The 20,994-nt window shown below is 61.3% G+C and overlaps 1 protein-coding gene across 2 annotated transcripts in view; it reads left to right on the top strand.

The window, feature by feature from the left end:
• Positions 1-19,549, top strand: part of COL26A1 (collagen type XXVI alpha 1 chain) — a gene marked incomplete at both ends in the record, with an annotated part of 175,641 nt that extends 156,092 nt beyond the window's left edge. For both annotated transcript variants that reach the window (XM_079720271.1, XM_079720270.1), the window contains 9 exons: positions 3,705-3,861; positions 6,374-6,472; positions 7,163-7,315; positions 9,171-9,254; positions 11,317-11,369; positions 15,392-15,427; positions 16,591-16,638; positions 18,508-18,592; positions 19,389-19,549. In XM_079720271.1, the coding sequence (XP_079576397.1) occupies positions 3,705-3,861; positions 6,374-6,472; positions 7,163-7,315; positions 9,171-9,254; positions 11,317-11,369; positions 15,392-15,427; positions 16,591-16,638; positions 18,508-18,592; positions 19,389-19,549 (876 nt within the window). The remainder of the gene's footprint in view (positions 1-3,704; positions 3,862-6,373; positions 6,473-7,162; positions 7,316-9,170; positions 9,255-11,316; positions 11,370-15,391; positions 15,428-16,590; positions 16,639-18,507; positions 18,593-19,388) is intronic.
• Positions 19,550-20,994: the final 1,445 nt, after the last annotated feature.

Below are 20,994 nucleotides of genomic sequence, written 5' to 3'. Positions count from 1 at the left end.
GGACTGTTCCATTTACACTCCGCACGGTGCCCGAGTTGCCAAAGGACCCAGACCTAGGAGCTCATCTAGATTCCTGCCACCCTCTTTTCCTGGGACAGGCTGGAATGGTTGTCGGGCGATGGTGGGGTGGAAGGCCAGCAGAAAAAGTTTCCTGCCTTCCTTCCTCTCCTGCCCCTCAGTTTACACTCTGACTCCAAGGACCAGACTGAGTGGGAGGCAGCCCGAGGGCATTTCCCTGAGTGAGGGTCACAGGAGCCTCGGAACTCGACTGCTTTCTAGTGCAGGAGGGCAGCGTCCTGGCCAATCAGCCAGGCCGCCATGACGTCATCAAAGCCACTGCCCTCCGAGGCTGGCCGAGGTCTGGTTTTCTTGGGCTAAGTCCCCACGCCCACTGCTGCCCGCCCTGGTGTGCTCATGCCTGGCAGGAATGGGGTCAGTTTCTCTGGGAGGTTGGCCATGGCCAGGCCAGGAGGACTTGGATTCTGGTGGGGGCTGATTCTAACTTGACCGTGGCCAGGGCTGCTCTGCCCGGGTCCGTGGGCTCTGTGGGCCTTGGTGTCTGTGTGGGAAGTGCCCCAGGAGGAAGTGAGCCGGGTGTCTGGTGCAGGGGCAAGGCTGCAGGTGGCAGGTCCCCTTGGGAGTCCTGGGAGCTCTGCCACAAAAGGAGAGCTGGGCCTGACCCCAGGAGCCCAGGCTGGGTGCCCCCTCCTTGATCTTTCCAAGCTGCTCCAAACCCCCTTCTGCTCCTGGCTACTACCTGTTAAATATTTCCATCTGGAGGTTCCCCCGAGACACTGCATCTCAACTCACCCCCCGGACTGATCACCTTCACCCCCAAACCAGCCCTCTCCTGCGCCCCTGTTTGACTGGTGGCAATCCCACCATCCCCGGAGCCAGGCCAGAAACAAGGGAGCTACTCCTGCCTTCCCCCACCCTCCTGCCCCCAAGCCCTGGGGCACCAGGTACTGACAGTTCTCCTCACCTCCATCCTCACGCCCACGGCTCTGGGTCCCACATCACGGGCACCAACAGACAAGTCTCCTTTCCCTGCTGCCCAGCTCCTCCACTTGGCCGTGGCCGGTCAGCTTCCCAGTGGACAGTCAGTAGCTGGGACAGGAATTGTAACCCTCCCTTCCTAGAGGGGGTTCCAGGGCTCAGGAGATGGGGTTCCACCCCCGAGCTGCTGTGTGATCTGAGCCAGCTGCTCCCCTTCTCTGTGCCTCCGTGAAGCTCCACTGAGGCCAAGGTTGTGGCCCGGCTGTGGGGAGGTGGGTGAGGCACCACATGGGGCCCTGGCCCCACCACCTACTTGCTGGGTGACCTTGGGCAAGTCACTTGCAGTCTCTGAGCCTCTATTTCCACCTCACCTGTGATGGGGCTGCAGTGGCCCTTCCTGCCTCATGAGCCCTTGTGAGGACCAGAAAGGAGAGGGGCTGAGAGACAGGGGCCCTGGGGGTCACCAGAGCCTCAAGGGTCAGGAACCCACCCACCCAACACAGATGGGGACCTGAGATCTGATGCAGGGGTGCCACTTTGTTCCCAAGAGTCCTCAGAGACTCTGTCACCCAGGCCCCGGAACACTGCAGAACTGGTGGGAGGGGGCGCTCAGAGGGACCCTTTCTGCACAGCCACAAAACCTCAGCCCAGCCAGGCCTGGGCGCTGGGAGGGCAGCCGTTTGTTCCCGTGACCCCCCCACCGTCCCAGCATCAACAGGACTAACCAGGTTGCCCATGTATTGAGCGCTCCCGATCTCCCGTGGCCCTGCAGGGTCAGTGTTATCACCCCCATTTTGCTGATGGGAAAACTGAGGCCCACAGAGGTCACAATGCTTGCACAAGGTCACACAGTGGTCACCTAGTAGGAGAGCAGGGATTCAAACCAGACTGGCTGGTAGTAGGGTCTCAGCCTCCCCCATCACAGTGCACTTAACTTGTGCTGGGCTCTGGAGACCCAGAGCAAGGAGGGAGCCCCCTCCCCAGGTGGTCCCTACTCCTGAGGGCAGGGCTGGTGGCATTGCTCCCACCGCCGCCCTGGCTGTGGGCACAAAGTGATTGTACAGGAGCTGAGGGGACACACAGGAGGGGAGGCCCCCCTTCTGCCCAGAGGGTCAGACAGACACAGGGAGGAGGGGACAGCTCACTGGATCTCAGAATCTTCCAGGGGTCGGGGTTGTGGGCAGGGCTGGTGGAGGGCCCTGCAGGAGCTCGGGCTTGGAAGTGGGGAGGTCTTGGGCTTGAGGGGCACTGGGAGAGTTCAGGGCAGCTGGAGCAGAGCGGGGTGGAAGAGACGCAGGTGAGGCCAAGGCGGGAGCCTGTGTACGAAGTGCGTGGAGATACTGGCGGTTTTTAGGGGGGTTGTTTTGCAGGAGGTCCTCACGCACTGCTGTTGATTGTGGGGACGGGGGGCTGCAGGAGAGGGAGGGGGCAGGCGGAGGTGGGGGAGGCAGAGGGCTGTCGCAGAGCCTGAGGCCACAGGCAGGCGGAGGGGCACTGGAAGAGGCCTGGGGGCCCATTAGGCCCTCCGGGAAGTATGGACTCCCGTGTTGGGGTAGGCGTAGGGTGGGGTATAGGCCAGGGGGCTGGAGTTTGGATGCCTTCAGGCAGCAGCACCCGCGGAATTAGACACCAGTGACTCTGATGGGGTTGCCTGGGGGAGCCTGGGGGCGGCGGGGGTGTGCCCAGCCAGGCCCACCCTCAGCCCCATCCTCAGAACGCTTTCACCTCACACACTGAGTCGGAGACTCTAGCAGGACACGGGATTTGGGTTTCTAAGAGCTGGAGGGGACGTGAGACACTGGACTTCTTCCTTCCTGTCTGGCAGATCAGGACAGGGAGCCGGGATCCGTCTGATATGGCCTGGGAACCCCAGGGACCCCTCTGCTGGGGTGGGTGGGACTACTGTGTGCTAGCATCTGCCTACCTGCCCTGCGCAGATCCCGGGCACGCAGCGCCCCCTGCCTGCCTCTTTGGGGACAGCAGGGCCTCTCTGAGGCCTCCTGGCTCCCAGTTCACGTGAGTTAGGGAGAGTGTCCCACTGAGGCCCTGGGTCCTTTCGGTTTTTGACCCCTGCTTTCCTCCAGGGGAGAGGACAGGCTGCTTTCCAGGCTGGCCCTGAGTGACCATGGCCACTTTTGTTTCTCTGGAGCTCCTGCTAAATATCATGCATCAAGCTGGGCCCATTTATTTATTCTTTCTCCTTTTCTTTCTTCTTTTTTTCTTTCCTTTCCTTTCCCCTTCCCTTTCTTTCCCTCTTCCCCTCCCTCCCTCCCTCCCTCCCTTCCTTCCTCCCTCCCTCCTTCCATCCATCCGTTCATCCACAAACATTCCCTGACTGCGTTGTTTGTGCCCTGAGCCAGGCAGTGTGGGAGACAGGCGGGCCCAGTCCCTCCCTTGAGAGGAGCCGGTGAAGTGAAGGTGACCGTGGTCATTATTCCAACAGCCACTGTCTAATCCCAGTGACAGCCGCTCTACGAGAAAAGTACGGTGACTCTGAACGTGTCCAAAGGGGACCTGCCTGAGCCCAAGGGTCAGGAGGGCTTCCTGAGATGGGAAGGGGAGGTGGGCAGGGGTGGGAGAACATTCCAGCGAGGGGACTGGTGGTCCCAAGAGCAGCGGGCAGCTGCTGGTCTCCTGGGGCACACGTTCCCATTCACATGTGTCCCTGACCTGGCCTGGGCCTGACCCTCTGCCCTTTTCCGGCCCAGGTTCTCCTTCTGGAAGCAGCAGAGCGGCCCTCGGGCCCGGACAATGACCTGCCGACCCCCCAGAGCACCCCACCACCCTGGAACGAGGATTTCCTCCCTGACGCCCTCCCTCTCGCCCACCCCGGGCCCCAAAGGAGAAGGCCCACGGGCCCAGCCGGTGAGTGAGGCCTACAGGGGAGGCATGGCCTCCCAGGGCCTGCACAAGGAGGTCATACATGCCCACGTGACATTTTGAAAAACTGAGCTAATGTTTAAAACCTGGGGGGATTTCACATAAAAACCAGGATTTCTCGCTTCTCTTAGAAAAGTGGAAGATCTGGCCATTGGGGTTGGCTGTCTCTTAATAGAAACAATTGGCTGGGACTTCCCTGGTGGTCCAGTGGTTAAGACTCCGCACTTCCAATGAAAGGGGCACGGGTTTGATCCCTGGTCAGGGAACCAAGATCCCACATGCCGTGTGGCGTGTCCAAAAACATATATATAAAAAAAAATTTTTTTAAGAGAAACAATTGGCTGCAGCTAAGTCACAGCTGCCCCTGCAGATCCCGTTCAAGCTCTGCAGTTTGCCACAGTCCTCACCATTCCTTATTGCCTCACAGTCCAGCTATTGTCCTTACTGGCTGCCCTGCTGCCCCTTAGCATCTGCACTTAGGTCCCCAGCCCAGCTCCATCCTTGATTGGCTCAATTTTTTTTTTTTTTTTTTTTTGCGGTACGCAGGCCTCTCACTGTTGTGGCCTCTCCCGTTGAGGAGCACAGGCTCCAGACGCGCAGGCTCAGCGGCCACGGCTCACGGGCCCAGCCGCTCCACAGCATGTGGGATCTTCCCGGACTGGGGCACAAACCCGTGTCCCCTGCATCGGCAGGCGGACTCTCAACCACTGCGCCACCAGGGAAGCCCTGATTGGTTCAATTTTACAGCAGCCCCTGCCTGCATACCACCAGGGACGGGCAGCTTACTGACTGCCCCCCTTCTGGGGGATCCTCTCTGAACTGCCCCCCTTCTGAGGGATCTTCTCTGAGTTGGAAGACATCCACTCACCTGTTGTTTTCACCCTTCCCACCACATTTTGAAGTCAGAGGTAAATGTTTTCTCACTTCAGTTTCTATCCATTGGTTTGGGCTCTGCTCCCTGGGACTGCAGAAAGTAATAATAACTGTAATGCTGGTAGTCAGCATTGTTGAATGCCTGCCACATGCCAGGAGAAGCGCCCAGAACCTGGGCGGTGAGCTGGCACTGTCTGTGTGGCTGAACTCAAGGGTTTAAGGCTGAGATCTCGTCTGACTGGTCAGTATCCGTGCTGTGCCAGTTATTAAATATTTTTATATCACCCTAGTCTGTACAGATATCATTGCTAATCATTCCAGTAAGTTCGTAAAGCTCAGGTTACAGAGGAGAGAACTGAGGCTCAGAAAAGTGACCCCTGGGGTCACCCAGCGATCCAGGGCCATTTTGACTCAGTGATTCTCGGACCCACTGGAGCCCTTTGCAGGTGACGCCTTCCCTCCTCCTGTCCCCAGGATGAGCCCCCATCTTCTTAGCACTTCTGCCCAGACTCAACTCTGAGCACACGCTCCATCCCCTTCCCTGCCTGTAGACCCCCAGCAGTGGGAGAGTTGCCTCCAGTGGCCAGTCCCAGGGCCAGGGAAGCATCAGATTTTCTGCAGTCTCTGGAGGCTGGGAGGGTGTAGGGGTGAGCTTAGGTCTGCTATGAGAGGAGGGGGCATCTCACTTTGGGCCCCCTCCTGCCCCCCATACCTCTCTAGCCACTCTCCCCAAAGTCTCATTTCCAGAGGGCTGCCCCATGCTCATCTTCAGATACTTCTTCTGGGACTGAGGAGGGAGCGGGGGCTGGGGGGAAGGGGGGCTTCTCATCCCCTGGAGGACCCAGGCCCCAACACCCCCTGGAGGGGAGGGAGGAAGCTGGGATGGGCTCCAGGTCTCCTGCGGCACCTTTCTTCTTACCGGGACGTGCAGTTCCCAAGAATGGCCACCAGGTGGAGCACAACCCCTACAAATGCTGACACCTGGGTGAGCCCTGGAATCCTCGCGAGCCGGTGGGAATCTCTCTGGAAACCGGCAGCTCCAGGGCCTCCATCAGTTCAGCAGGCATTTTTGAGCATCCTCCCCAGGCCCAGGGCTTCCAGAGGGAGAGAAGGGGCTGTCCCCAGGCCACACAGGGGGACTCTGGCCTCTCCATCTACTTTTGCCCACCCTTGGGGCCTGGAGACCCTGAAGCTGGGCAGGCATGTCCTTCAGGGCTTCCCGGGGTCTCTAAGGAGGCCTCATTGGGAAGCTCTTTGCCAGAAGCCCAGTTCCTGAGCCTGAGCAAGGAGACAGCAGGACGCGGAGAGAGTATTCTGACTCATTTACAGCCTGGCTCTGCTACCTTGAGCAAAGGGCCACACCTTTCTGAGCCTCAGTTTCCCCAGCTGTCAAGTGGGGACACAAGTAGCTCTTGAGATCATAGAAGTTAATAGGAACAAAAATAGTTTGCAAGTTGTAATGACTGATGTGAGCTAATGATGGTCCCTTTGCCCATTGTGGGGGGCCCCAGGTGGGCCGGATTCCTATAGGCAGGTCTGACCGCAGCCCAGGTGGTCAAGCCTGGAGCCACGGGGGGCAGGTCAGACCACAGTGCTCTCAGGCCTCATTTCATTCTATCCCCAGGGCCCCCGGGACAAACGGGACCACCAGGGCCTGCAGGTCCCCCAGGCTCCAAAGGTGACCGGGGCCAGGCAGGAGAGAAGGGCCCAGCGGGTCCTCCTGGTAAGGACACCCCCCCACACGCCCCAACCCGACTCTGTCCACTGGGGGAAGGGGGTTGGGGTTTTTCCCCTGTCTGAGCAGGCGAGGCATCCCAGACACCCCCTTTCTTGCTGGGGCTAATGACTGCCATCTTGGGGGGCTCCAGGCTCACTTCTTCCCACTGCCACCCTTACGGCAGCCTCACCCCAAGCACCTTAGGGCTCCATCTTGCCCCGGGGCTGTGGGAAGAGAGGGCTTCTGGAGTTGTGGGTGCAGGTGTCCGGGGGGGGGGCTCCTGGGGGCTGGGGATCGTGCTCAGCCATGTAAACAACACCTCCAGAGACCACCCAGCTCCTCCTGGGCTCTGTCGGGGCAGGTACAGGGCTGGCCCAGGCTGGCTGCCACTCTCGGCACCCCTTCCCCAGAGCTGAGGTCCCTGGAGCGGGCAGAGGGCATCTGGCTGGAGCCCCCACTGGTTCTGTGGTCCCTGCCTCCCTCACCTCCCATCCAGCTGCCCCGGGTCCCCTGTGCACTGGGCTGGGAAGGGGAAGTCATGTTATTAGCTCCTGGAAGAGCCCTCCAGGGTGTCCCTGGGCCTGGAGGCCATCACCGGCCCTTGCCAGCCCCGTCCCCTTCAGGGTCCGCTTCTCGTCCCTGTTACATCAGCCACGAGGCCCGGCCCTCCTGTGACTCCTCTCCTCCCCACTGCAGGCCTCTTGGGGCCACCAGGGCCCCGTGGGCTTCCTGGAGAGATGGGGCGCCCCGGCCCCCCCGGCCCCCCCGGCCCAGCAGGCAGCCCAGGCCTCCCTCCAAACGGCCCCCAAGGCGTCCTCTACTCCCTGCAGCCGCGGACAGACAAGGACAGTGAGTGTCATGCCTGCGGGGTGGGGCGGGAGGGCGGGCCTGAGCCTGTCTTCAGGGGGACCAGCCCTCCCCAGAGGACCCCATGAAGCAAGCGGACTGTCAGTGAGGGGAGCCTTGGCTCTGCCAAGTGGGAGGCGGGGTCGCCTGCGGGGTACTGACGCGGGGTGGGGCGGCAACCCGTGCTCAGCTCCTGCCCCGGGGTCTGACCCCCACGGGTCACTCCGCTCTCTGGCCTGGCCTCGGGTCATCCGTTACCCCATGTCCTCTCCCACAAATCCCCTCACTGTAGGCCACTGGACATGTGTTGATGGATCACCTACGACGTGTGGGACTCTGTTTTTACCCGCCCGCCTCCTACAGCCGTGAGCAAAACAGCCTCCTGACTGCAGAGGCTACAGTCTAGCGCGAGAGGGCGCCTCTGAGCACACACAGGACGCCCCAGCACGCGGGGAGGGCGGTTCCAGGGAGGCCCCGAGGACGGGGCTGGGGGTAGGGTCGGCGGCCCACGGCGGGCATCGTTTTGGTTAAGGGCCCTGGGGAGTGGGAAGGGTTTTAAGATGCAGGATTGACTTGAAATTCTGAATGGGTGACATCCCAGGGACCGCTTTGTCAGCTGTCGGAGAAACCCAAGCCCCCTACTGCTGGTGCTTCTGCGCCCTCCGCCCCGCGGCAGCATAGCCCTCCCTTGAGCGTTAAGACCTGTGCCTATTCAGTGTCCCGCTCTGAGCCTCAGTTTCCCCATCCGTAGAGGAGGGGTGGTAATACATCCTGATGGAGTTGCTCTGGGGGTGAAAAAACACAGCCCCCAGCCATGAGTGAGGGGCTCATTCCCAAGGGGACTGAGGGGCCTGGGCTGCCCTTAGTGGGTACAGAGGCAGGAGAAAGTGTTAACTCCCTGACGACCCAACCGCCTCACCCTCACGGTGGGCTCAGTGGTGCCCCCTAGTGGGGAGAATGGATGATGCGTGTAAAGTGCCTTGGGAGTCTAAGGGCTCAGCAGCCTGCATCCCTGGGCCAGGAGGGCTGCAGCCTGCCCTGGCCTGGGCGCGATGCCCTGCATCTGGCACTGCCCGCTTGCCACGTCTAGTGCTGGGAGCCCTTCTCAGACAGGACCCTCCTTCCCCAGCCCTGGGGCCCCCGAGGGAGTGCAGCTTTCCTGGAAGACCCAGGTGTGAATGTTTGGGGACAGTGGGGGGTGCCCCAGTGGGGGCACCTGGCTGGCCAGGACTGAGCACCCGTAGGAGGCCACCAGCCGTGAGGCCTATGGAAGGGCTCTCCAGGCTTCCATGAGTGGAGGGAGAGGCAGAGGCAGCCACCGCCATCCAGACGTTTCCAAGCCTGGCTGTCTGGTCCTGGCTCTGAGAATAGGGCAGGGTGAAGTCACACGGGGCTCACCCTGGAGAGACCCAGGCCATTAGACAGACTCCACCAGGCTCTGGGGCCCTGATGGAGGCAGCCCAGGGCCCTGCAGCTCAGAGGGGTGGGCAGGGAGGGCTTCCTGGAGGAGACCCCACAGGAGTGAGCTAGTCAGGTATGTCAGGATGGGTATGTGGGGTGGACCCTGGAAGAGCGTCCAGCCTGGGTTGTAAGCAAGGTGGGGCCAGAGTCAAGGGCCTGGAGTGTTCAGGAAGGAGTTTGTGCTTTAAATGGAGCCCACGGGGCTTCCCCTGCCCTCTGGTTTGGCCTCTGTGTGCTCCTCTTGAGTCGTGGGAGCAATGGCACCTGCTCACCAGGGCTGCAGTGAGGCCCAGCGGGGCTGGGCATGCCCATCCTGGCTCCGGGGGATCTCAGCTCTAGCCCCCCAGCCCCGCCGGCCCTGCCCCCCAGGTCACAGGCTGCTCTGCCCTTCCCGCAGATGCAGACGCGCAGCTGGCCTCTGCCGCCGTGGACACGGTGCTGGCGGGCGTCCCAGGGCCCCGGGGCCCCCCCGGCCCTCCAGGTGAGCACAGAGGGCAACAGCACAGGCTGGTCTCCACTGGTAACCCCTCCTGGGCTTGGCCTGGACCAAGGGGCCTTGAGGGGGGCAGTTGGGGGTCATGGCCTTGGCAGGGCACTGGGTCTGCCCCAGCCAGCAGTGGCTTGAGGTGGGGCCTCTTGCTCCCGGGCGGCAGCTCCCCTGGGACTGGACACAGTGTTTCTGCCAGAACAAGCCCTGACACCCACATGATGCAGCCCCGGGCTGCCCTCATGTGAGCCAGAGCAGGGATGCTCTGGGTATGGGGAGGCATGCATCTGCACGGGCAGTGTGGGGGCCATGCGGGAGACCCAGGGAGCTGGTGGGGCAGGTGCCCATAAGAGACAGGAAGCCCTGGGCCTGCAGGCAGAGAGCAGGGCCCTGGGGGAGGGCATGGGATGGGACCCTCACTGGGGGAGGAGGGGAGTGTGGGGAGGGACGGGATGGGACCCTCACTGGGGGAGGAGGGGAGTGTGGGGAGGGGATGGGATGGGGCCCTCGCTGGGGGAGGAGGGGAGTGTGGGGAGGGGATGGGATGGGGCCCTCGCTGGGGGAGGAGGGGAGTGTGGGGAGGGGACGGGATGGGGCCCTCGCTGGGGGAGGAGGGGAGTGTGGGGAGGGGACGGGATGGGGCCCTCGTTGGGGGAGGAGGGGAGTGGGGGGCGGGGCTGGCACCCAGGTGTATGGGCGTCTCCTCTGACAGGTTCTACCTGTGAATGAAGGAGCAACAGAGGCCCTGGGGGCCGGCGGGTGGGGCGCCTCTTGATTAGGGCTCCAGACCCGGGCACTCATTCTCTGTCATTCATTTACTCTCTCATAATTCAGGAAATATTCACCGAGCACTGTTCAGGGGGGCAGTGTTCTAAGTTCCTGGGATACTTAAATAAACAAAACAAAGATTCCCGTCCTCGTGGTACTGGTACTTACGTTCTAGTGGAGACGGCGAGCAGTACCCACACACTATCAGTGAATCCCAGAGGGTCTGAGAAAGCAGGGCTGGGCGAGCAGCTGGGCCAGGGTGGCCCCATTTAAAAGGTCGTATTTGGAAAAAAAAAAAAAAGGTCGTATTTGGGAGTGAGCTAGGAGGGTGTTTGTCTTTTAGCTAGACTGAGTCCAGATCGTCACCCCACCAGGGGTACACTTTCCTGCGGGTCCTCCCTAAGCATGCTGGGGGCACATTGGTACAGCCTAGCAGCCCAAGAGGCACAGACCTGTGCTGGCCGCTGGGGACGGAGGCTTCACTCTTCCAAGCATTCGGGAAGTTCAGTCAGGAACACCACTCCCTGAGCTGCACCCGTCAGGCCTGGCCTGACCCTCTGGGCACTCCCTGGCCTGTGGTGGGGGGCAGGCATGCGAACCGACAGTGGCCAGAGGTGGCGGCTCATCTGTGTCAGGGCTTTGCCTAGAGAAGAGGTGGGGTAGGTTCCTGGAAGACTTCCTGGAGGAGGTGATGCTTAGCCTGAGACTAGTAGCAAAGAGTTTGCTGGGGTGTGGAGGGGTTGGAGGAGCTCCAGGAGGAAGCAACAGCATCGGCAAGGGCACGGATGCAGAGAAACTTTCCAGAAGGGGGTATCTGACTGATGAAGGTGGAGGAGGCTGGGCTGACGGGGACCTATTTGAAAGGTCACTCTGGGGGGCTGCGTGGAGGGCAGATGGTCAGGCAGCAGTTGTAGTAACCCAGGCAAGAAGGATGGCCTCAGAGGAGTCAGGTCTGAGGTCCCGAGGAGGGAGAGACTCGAGATTTGCCGGGGGACTAGCCGGCTGGGGAGGGGCTGCGGGGTGGCCCCGTGGATGAGGCTCTGGTTGTGGTGTCAGGGCTGCAGGGAGAGAGGGTGGAGGTGGGCTCTCCGCTCTGGCGGTGGACAGGGGAGGCCAAGGGAATGGGTGCTCCCTCCCCCACCATTCGTTCACCGCACCTTCCTTTGCTGCCCATGGAGACAGACCCAGGGCAGGGGCTGGGGTGGGAGGGTGGGAAGGTCCTCTCTGGAGCTGATGGGGGCAGCGGGCTTCTCTGGCCCCAGGTGACCATCTGTGACTCTGCCGGCAGGGCCCCCTGGACCACACGGTCCCCCTGGACCCCCAGGTGCACCAGGATCCCAGGTAAGGTCTTTTCCATTTCTGGCAAAGGAGGGGGCATTGTCTCGCCAGGAAAGGAGGAGCCAGGCTTCTTACCAGCACAGTTGCTCAGGAAGGAGCCAGCCCACCTGGCCGGTCCCCACCTGGGTCCAGGGGAAGGCAGGCGTGGGGTCCTGCTTTTGTTAGCAGCAGCGACCCTCTGCTGCCCACTCTGCCTACGCCAGGGAGGTGCTAACATGGCTCCTGGTTCATAAATGAGCTGAGACCCAGGTGCCACCCTAGGTCGTCCAAAGTGTGTGATGGAGCTGCGCCAGGATCACAGAACGTCCACCCCAGCCCGTGGCCCCTCCTCAAGGAGAACTGCTTGTGCGGGGGGCACTCTGACGCCTGACTGTGCGGCCCGGAACCCAGCTTGCTCTGCCTCCCAGCTGTGTGGCCTTGGGCAGAGCCAGGGCTCCGGCTTCCTCAGGTGCTAAGACGGGGTGTACAGGGCCTCCCTGGTGGATTGTCACAGGGAGTGAAAGAGAAATAAATTGCCAGGGGGATGTGCCTTGTGCTGCAGGGGCCCAGGGGCCTGGGGGGGAGGTCACATGGAGGAGGGAGGGGTCCTGGACGTGGAGGCAGCAAGGGTGGCAGCTGGGGATGTCTGCATGGAGCTTCCTGCAGCCCCTCCCCTGGGTCTCATCCAGACCGAGGGCTCCGAGGTCCCTGGAACTCAGGCCCGGGTGGGGTGGAGTGGCTGAGAGGTGCCCCCCTTCCCACTGCAAGGGAGGTGGATCCGGGCCTTGGCCCTGTGGGTGCTGGGACCTCAGGAGTCCCACACATTCATTCATCCCTTTAGTCATTTGACAAATATTCCCCAGACACAGGGAGGGCACCAGCCACGCCAGCCGAGGACACAGCCGGAGCCCGGGGCCACAGGCCAGCCCTCTAGAGCACATGTTCTAGACGTCAAAGAACCAGTGCCCCACGGCTCCTGATCTCTCTCTGTTGTCCCCCACGTGTTTTCACACCAGGAGGATGCGGCGTGGAGGAGAAGGGCCAGTGGGGTGCACGGCGTAGGGCAGAGCCAGGGTGGATGTGGTACAGACCAGGCCGGCAGGCGGGGCCTGGGGGTGGGGGTGGCTGCAGGGGGGACAGGAGGCCCTCAGACCTGATCTGCCCCTGAGTCAGGTGGGGTGGCCAGGTTAGCCAGGGGTCTGGGCCACCCAGAGCGCCCTCCTGGCCCCTCAGGCTCCCAGCCACAGGCCCAGGCCCCAGAGAGAAGGGGTGGGGGCGGGCGAGAGAGAATGACAGTGACAGTGACAGGACTGCGGTGAGGGTCGGAGAGGCCCCGGGAACTGTAGGAGGTTGGCAGGGGTCGTCTGGCCGAGCTCCACACGCCAGGAGCTCTGTGCCAGCAACGCGGTCTCTCCTGGTTCTCCGGTGCTGGGGCTCCCTCCTCCCTTCAGGCTGGGCCTGCTCAGCCCTGACAAAAGGGCAGGAAGAGGGGGAGGGGGGCACGTGAAAGGCCAACAGTTACTCTCACGGAAAGGGCTGGGGGCAGTGGGGCTCCTCCAGAGGCCCAAGCGCACAGTGACAGGGCAGGTCAGCGATGTGAAGGGATCCCATCATTCTATCCCAGCAGCTATGGGGCAGTGGAGGCTCAGAGAGACTCTGTCACCTGCCAGAGTCACACAGCAGGGCAGCAGAGTGCCAAGAATGCAGTGGGTGCTTTGGGGTGGTTGATCCTGCCGGCCGGTTGATTTTTAGAGTCTCCCAGGCCCTTGCGGGCAGGGCTGCCTTGGGTGGCTGTGCAGACCGTGCCCACAGCAGCCTTGTGGGGACCCAGGGTCTGCAAGATTCCAACAGGTTCAAGGGGACCAAGTCAGAGCTGCTCGTCCAGCCCCGCTCGAGATGGTGTGACCGGGCATCGGCACGGGGAGTCTTCAGGCTGGTGGCATCTTGGCCCCTTTCCTCCTTGCGGTGGTCCTTCCTTAAACCTGAGGGTCTGTAGCCAGGGCTGGGATGCCAGGGGCACCAGACAGTGTCCGGCCTGCCCCTGGCTCCCCAGGGCCCCACTGAACAGGTGTTGAAGAGCACCCTTCCAGGACCCACTGCCAGGACCCACCACCAGGACCCACCGAGGCCCCTACACTGCAGGGATGGAGCTGGGTTCCAAGGCTCCATTGTCCCAGTATTGACAATGTCAGAATGGCCACCAAATGGGCTGGACTGTGGCTTCACTGTGGATGGTGGGGCCAGTCTGATGACCCAGTCTCCATCTCCATCCTTGCCAAGGAGTCGAGGCCTCTGAGAATTGGCGGTCTGTGGGGAGGGATGTCTCCTAGGCAGGGGTCAAAGAAGAGCGAGAAGGGACAATAACAGGGGACCATGTGGTCCCGACTTTCTCAAGTGGGATGGACAGCCCTGGGTTTGAAGCCTGGTTCTGCCAATTTCCAGCTGGGTGACCCTGAACAAGTCCTTGAGCCCCTGGGCCTCAGTTTCCCCATCTTTGAAATGAGGATAAAAGTCCCTTCTGGGTAGGTTCGTTGTGAGAAATAATGGGGAAAACAGGTGGAGAATGCCAGGCTCTTCGGAGACCCTTAATGAATGTTATTCATTAACTATGTATGTCCTGGGGCCTCACTTGCTTCAGACACTGTACTGGGCACAAGAACAAGGACGTGGCGGGCTTCCCTGGTGGCGCAGTGGTTGAGAGTCTGCCTGCCGAGGCAGGGGACACGGGTTCGTGCCCCGGTCCGGGAAGATCCCACATGCCACGGAGCGGCTGGGCCCGTGAGCCATGGCCGCTGAGCCTGCGCGTCCGGAGCCTGTGCTCTGCAACGGGAGAGGCCACAACAGTGAGAGGTCCGCGTACCACACACACAAAAAAAAATGAACAAGGACGTGGGGATCGCTGTCCTCCGGTAGCTGATAGTCTAGTGTAGGAGGCAGACGTGATAGAGAATAACTGGGAAAGGACCTATGGTGACAGGAGCGGGTGACAGATAGGAGGAGGTGACATTCTGACTGAGACCCAAGGAACCGGAAGTCCTACAGAGATGCCAAGAGCGTTCCAGGTCGAGGGAAGGGCAGGTACGGAGGTCTTGAAGCAGGGAAACGCCTGGTGCATACTGAGCGGAGGAGAGTGTGGGGTGAGATGAGGTGGGGAAGTGGGCAGGGCCTTACCTGCAGGGCTGATGTGTGGATTTGGGTCACAGTGGAAAGGGGACTCATCGAGGTTCAGGGAGGGAGAGTCCGTGACCTGATTTACAGCTTTCCAAGGCCCCTCTGGCTATCGCGGGAGGGATGGAAGGCGGGGGAGGCGGCAGTGGAGCAGGGAGACCAGGGAGGAGGCCACAGCAGCACAGAGGAAATGGCAAAGTGAACAGACATACTTAGAAAGTGAACCTGACAGGTCTGGCTGATGGAATAAATTTGGCGAGGGAGGGAAAGGGGAGGTTAACTCCAAGGTGTGTGTGGGAGCAGCCGCGGGACCGTGGAGCCGTTTCCGTTCGAGAGGAGAGACTGCAGGGTGGGGGCGGGTCGGGGGGGGAACCGGGAGTTCCACTTTGGAGAAGTCGACGGGGGGGCACCTCCTGGCTGGCCGGGGGAGGGTGCTGGAGGATGGCTGGATGCACAGGTGTGGGGCCCTGGGGAGCCTTCCGGCTGGGCATCAGTGCTGATGGGGAGTCCACGCAGGCACCCTCACAATCACCGTTGCTGTTACTCGTTCTCTGAGGGCCCCTCTCTCGCGTGCTGGGGGGATGTGTGCTTTGCCATCCGGTCCCCTTCTAGTGATAACCACACTTGGCATTGCCCCATTTCACAGCTGAGGAGATGGAGGGCTCAGCTGAGGCCCAGGGTCATACACAGGCCAGGAGCGGGGGCGCCAGGACCGGGGAGGCCCCCAGCTGTGGCCTTCGTGTTTCCTCTACGCCATCCTCCTCCCCGCATCCATTTTTCAGATTTCCAGAGCCCAGTGCAGGGGGAGGGCGAGCGGAGGACTGAGAGGTTGTCAAGGGCAGGCAAAGCCTAATCCTGCTTTGTTTGGTTTTCTGCAGGGCCTGGCTGGAGAGCGGGGCGTGACAGGGCCGCCTGTAAGTGCGTGACCGTGTGGATGGGCCACCCCCAGGACGATGGGCTCTGGTGCAGGCCCAGGGTACCAGGTGGACGGGCGTCTGCCCCAGGCGGCCTGGCTGAGTTCAGCCCCCCAGCCTCCCCAGGCATGGCCGGATCCAGCCCAGCCAGGATGGGGCGGGGGGAGAGAAACAGGCAACCTGGGTGCAGTGCCAGCTGCCCAAGTTGAGAAGGGGTGACTTTGGGAGGTGGGAGCCCCCTCACTGAGCGTATGAAGTAAGGACTGAGATAGCCTCCTGTTGCGAGGCTTGGATGAGAGTCCTGAGGTCCCTTCCAGGGAGCCCAGGCCCCTGGGTTAATGTGCTATGTGACCTGCAGAGTCCCTTGCCTTCTCTGAACCTTCTAGGAATAGAGACATAGATAGCTGACCTCTAATTCCCCTCTTGGAAATAAGAATTCATGAGTCTCAGCCCCTATCTCCAGGGCCAAGAATGTGGGTACCTCCTTCGTGCCCAAGTCTTATGTCAGGGGCATGGGGCTGGGGGGAAAGGGGTGGATCTTTGGTGAGCACCTTCTATGTGGAAACTCTCTTCATCCCTAGCGTGTTTAAGCTTCACAGTGACCCAATGAGACAGTGTTTTATTTTCCCTATTTGCCAGAACTGGCAGCTACGGCTCAGAGAGGTTAAGCAACTTGCCCAAGGTCACACAGCTAGGCAACGGTAGAGCCAAGATTTAAACGCAGGAGTGTTAGCCTCCAAAGCCATGCCTTCTCCAAGCTTATTATTGAGATTGATTTATTTAACCCTCCTAATAGCTCTATGAGGCTATTATTACCTCCATTCTGGAGATGGGAAAATCGAGGCACAGAGAGGTAAAGTAACTTGTTCAAGGTCACACAGGAGTAAGTGGCCACCTAGGTGTTATTGTGAGGCTGATGCTACTGGCCCCATTTTAGAGTCAGGGAAGCAGAGACCTGAGATGCAGGGGACTTGATCCCTGGAAGGGCCAACACCTGAGCTCTTGGGGTTCCAAACCTGACTCTTCCCTCCCTAGAAACAGAATTAAGCCCCTAAAATCAACCCTGTGCCAGGCTGTGCAGGGGTGCCCAGGGAGAGAAGCTGGAGAGGGTGGAGAAGCGCCCCACCCCGCACCCATCATTGATTGCATGACTTTCTTCCCAGGGCGAGCCTGGTGGGAAGGGGGAAGAGGAGGAGAAAGCTACTGCCGAGGTAACTGTGCCCCTGGGCCCGTGCTTCCCTCCTGCCCCTTGGCTGTGTCTCAGCAGGACAGCGGGTACCCAACAGAGCTGGACTGACACCATCAGCCCTGAGCCGAGCATCAGTCATGGGGTGAATGGGGTCCCAGCCCAGCGGGGGAGACAGCTGAGTGAATAGCAACTGCAGCACAGGGTGAAGTTGGCTGCAATGGGGTAGCACAGATGGGGTAACCGGCCTGGGGCCTGAGTCGGGGGGAGACCCTGCCGGAGAGGGCCGGAGGAACCACGGACCTGCAGAAAAGACCTTTCTTTTAAGGAGGCTTCAAGCCGTGGGGTCCCTCTCCAGGGACTGGACCCTCCCATGAGAGCACCTGGCACACGGGTGTGCCCAAGGTCGCTGTGGTGGACTGAAGGATACATGGGCACGTGGATGTGGGAGAGGACGATGAAAGAGTGAGGTTGGGAGCACAGGGGCCAGGGCACGATGGGACGGGGAGGGGGCACAGATGGAGTGCAAGCATGGCTGTGGGGAGCCATGCCTTCTGGGACCAGGAGAGGAGGCTGGGGACCAGGGTGATGGATAAAGGGGGCAGAGGCAGTAGGGCCAGCAGGAGAGGTCTTGCAAGCTGAGAATGAGTCCCGTGGGAGTGTCAGGGCTCAGCGGGCTGGCCAGCTCAGTGGGTACACAGTGCCCCTTAACTGAGTGAGCTGAGAGAGGTTCTAAGCCGGGGGTTGGGGTATCTGCAGAGGTTGGAGGCGGACAGCTGCGGGAGGCGGGCTGGGCTGGAGGGGTGAAGCTGGGGCCAGGGGACATTCCAGAGGTCCTTGCGGGACTGGAGAAGGGGGAAGAGGCTGGAATCAGGGCAGCTGTGGTGGGCACAGGAGGCAGTGGGAGGAAGATGTGGATGTGGGGGTCACTTGGGATGGGAGACAGAGAGGATACCCACGACTTCCCCCGCCCCATCTCATCGGCATGCATCCTGTGGCCCAGGGACTGAGGCTTAGCCGGGTCCTGACAGAGGGGGCCTGGACCGCCTGCTCCTCGCTGGGACATCCCCATCCCAGACGCCACCCACAGCCCGGCTTCTCACGGCCTATGGTGGGAAGACCTCTCTCTTGTAACTCAGTAGCATGCTTTTGGTTTTCTTTTGTTTTAAGCTAAATTAATCTGAATGTCATGACAGAGCTGTCATGTTCTACCAGCCAAAGATGCCTGTTTGCTGCTGACTCCAGGGCGGGGCCTTGTCTCTCCGCCATCACTTTTTATTTCAAAGTGGCCTTGTCACCTGTCTTCTCAATTAATCAGCTCATTCACGTGTCTCGACACACGAGGTCCTTCGCCCGTGTGTAGGCTGTGGGTCCCAGAAATGCAGACGTGCCCTCATCGCGTCCTCCTGCCGGCATTCCAGAAGCCGTGGCTCTGCCCGCTCTTTTTCTCGCCCGGGTGACCACCCTGGAAATCTCTCGGGTGGGCAGTGCCAGGAAGGAGACAGGCAAAGCACCCCCGACCCGTGGGCCCGTACTAGGTGCTCTGCCCACAGCTGAGTATTTTCTGGAAAGAAGGGCACACAGAGGAAGCGGCAGGCAGCCACGGGAGCAGGATGAGCCCAGGCTGGAGGCAGACAGGTCTGGGTGTGAAGCCCCGGTCGGCCATTGCCAGGCTGTGTGGCCACAGGGCTCTGGTTACCCTCTCTGTGCGTCAAGTTCCGCGTCTGTGATTAGTAATTGGAACCCCAGCCCTGGCGCCAGGATGTCCACCCTATGATGGCTGCTGTACTGGTGTTGGTGACGGGGGGGAAGTGGCGGGCGTGGGGAGGACTGGGACAGTACACTGAAGCAGGACGGCCCTGACCTTGGCTGCTTCCTCCGCCCCCACCCCCAGGGCGAGGGGGTACAGCAGCTGCGGGAGGCGCTGAAGATCCTGGCTGAGAGAGTCCTCATCCTGGAGCACATGATTGGGATCCACGGTGCGTGGTGACCAGGACCTGCGGACAGGAGACCCACAGGCGGCCGCCGAGTCCGCATCTCCCTCTGTTCCACCTCCCTGCTGCCCTCGTGGTGCTGCCTCTGGTGCCTGCTCTCCCTGCCCCAGTGGCCCCTCACTTGGCTGCCAGTCTGGCCCTGTCCCACCCCTGCTCAAGGACCCTCCGTGGCTCCCTGCTGCCCGTGACCGACATCTAGGTCCCAAGTCCCTCTCCAGCATAGCCTGGTGTCCGGTGACACACAGCCGTCACCTGGTTACCCCAGGCCCTTTCCCACCTCCGCACCTTTGCTCAGGCTGCTCCCTCGGCCTCCTGGGCACCAGCTCCCGCTTCAGGACCCGCTCCAGGATCTCTTCCTCCCTGAAGCCGCCTTCCTATCTCCCCACCATATGCTCTGCTGGGCCTTCTGTTCCCTGATGGGGTGGGGTTTCCATGTCTCTCCCTAGCACTTCTGCAGGGCCTGGAGCCTGGCCCTGGTTAGCATTTATTGGAGAATGGATGAATGAGTGGATGAATGAGTGAATTGGTGAATGAATAGATGAGCAAATGGGAGAATGAATGAAATGAGCACATGGATGAGTGGATGAATGAATGAATGAATGAGTGTATGAATGAATGGATGAATGAGTGAGTGAATGGATGCGTGAGGAGTAGAAGCCAGCTGCTGCTTTGTCGTGTCCTTGCTGGGCACAGAGCTTCTGTTGCTGGCGGGGCTGGAAGTGAAGGTGCTTTGCTTGCTCCCAAGGCCCTGCGCAAGCCCACCCTCCTGCTCTCCTTCCAGATCCCCTAGCCTCCCCTGATGGGGGCTCCGGCCAGGATGCCGCTCTGAGAGCCAACCTCAAGATGAAGCGTGGTGGCCCCCCACCCGATGGCTCCCTGGCTGCCCTGCTTGGCCCCGACCCTGGGCAGAGGAGCGCTGGCCGGGCCAGCGGCGGGAAGTAAGAGGCCAGCGCTCCAGGACAAGCCCCGACTCCGCCAGAGACCCAGCCCCGGGGCCTGTGCTGGCACCTGAGGACACCCCGAGTGGGACCGGGCTGCAGGCCTGGATGATCATCAGGGACACTGGCTCCTGGGGGCTGGGGGCCTTGGGGACAGATGGCAGCTCCAGGGGCAGGGGCCAGAGGCCAGAACCCTGCCCTGGTCCCTTCCCTCCTCACCCGCACTCCCTGCTGGAGACGGGGTCTGGTGGGCCGGGTGGGCTGTGAGAATAGTCATAATACTCATCATTTACTGGGTCCCTGCATCATTTGGGCCTGTCCGAGGAGCTTCCCTGCATTGTCTCATTTAACCCTTAGGAGGTAGGCTTGTTACCCCGACTTTACACGGGGGACAGAGGCTTGGAGAGGATAACTCACCTGCCCAAGGCCCCCGGACTATGATGGCTGGGGCAGGGTTTGAACCCATGTTCTCTCTACCCTGCCTGCTTCCCCTCTTCACAGGGAAACTCAGGACGGGTGTCGGGCCAGGTAGCTCCTGAGGCTCCAGCTGGGAAGGAGGGCAGGGCCCTGCCCAGCATGAGACAGCGGGGGCCCTGGGCTTCCTTCCTCGACTACCCTCCCTGGGCTCGGGGTCTGCTCCACGGGTTAGGGAGCAGCTTGGCCTGTAGCTGCTCTCGGAGGCCAGGGAGACCTTGAATAAACCCAAAACAGTCACGTGGACTTGGAGACCGTGAGAGAGGAGCGTTGGGGTGCAAGGACCCTCAAACTGAATTGGCATTGCCCACCGCTGCATCCCAATCTCTCTGACCCCACCCACCCTGCCAGGGCCTCCCACTGTTGAGCTGGGAGGAGGGAGGACTTAATGCAAATGTGCACCCTCCAGGGGCCGTCCCTGCAGCCCTGCCCTCTCCCAGGCTCTCTGGGAAGCTGCAGGGTTGGCCACTTCTGCGTTACACGGCAAGTCCTATGTCCCAAGGAGGAGGAGGGATTGCTGCCTGATTCCCAGGCCCTGCTGGAGAGAGATGCTCCTGCCCTCGGCGCTGCGGTTCCAGCCAGGCTCCTCAGCAGACACCCAGGTCCCCGGTGCCCCAGAGCAGCTCTCAAGGCCACAGTGCTCGAGGCCTCTCCGGTGTCGGGTGCCCTGTGCCCTGGACTGGCCCTGGTGCTCCTCTCTCGCTGTCTCAGCGAGGGCCGCAGACTCAGACATTCACAGGTGCTGGCACCGCCCCAGGTGCGTCTCCCCTTGTGGCAGGAGCGACTCGTCCCCACCGCCCTTGGTGCACCTGGGAGGCTGTGGCCTGGTCCCTCTGGGCCCTGGTAACCTCTCCCTGCCCTTGAGGCCTCGACTGCCCCCCTTGAGGCAGGGCTGGCCGTGTGGGAGCCAAGACGTGGCTTCCTGCAGGTCTGTCTTCACGGAGGGGCGGTCAGAGGCAGCGGGAAGCCTGTAAC

Source organism: Hyperoodon ampullatus (genome assembly GCF_949752795.1).
Source record: "Hyperoodon ampullatus genome assembly, chromosome: 14".
Classification (NCBI taxonomy): domain Eukaryota; kingdom Metazoa; phylum Chordata; class Mammalia; order Artiodactyla; family Ziphiidae; genus Hyperoodon; species Hyperoodon ampullatus.
Note: the sequence above shows the minus strand (reverse complement) of the source record. Positions and strands in the feature narration are given on the sequence as shown.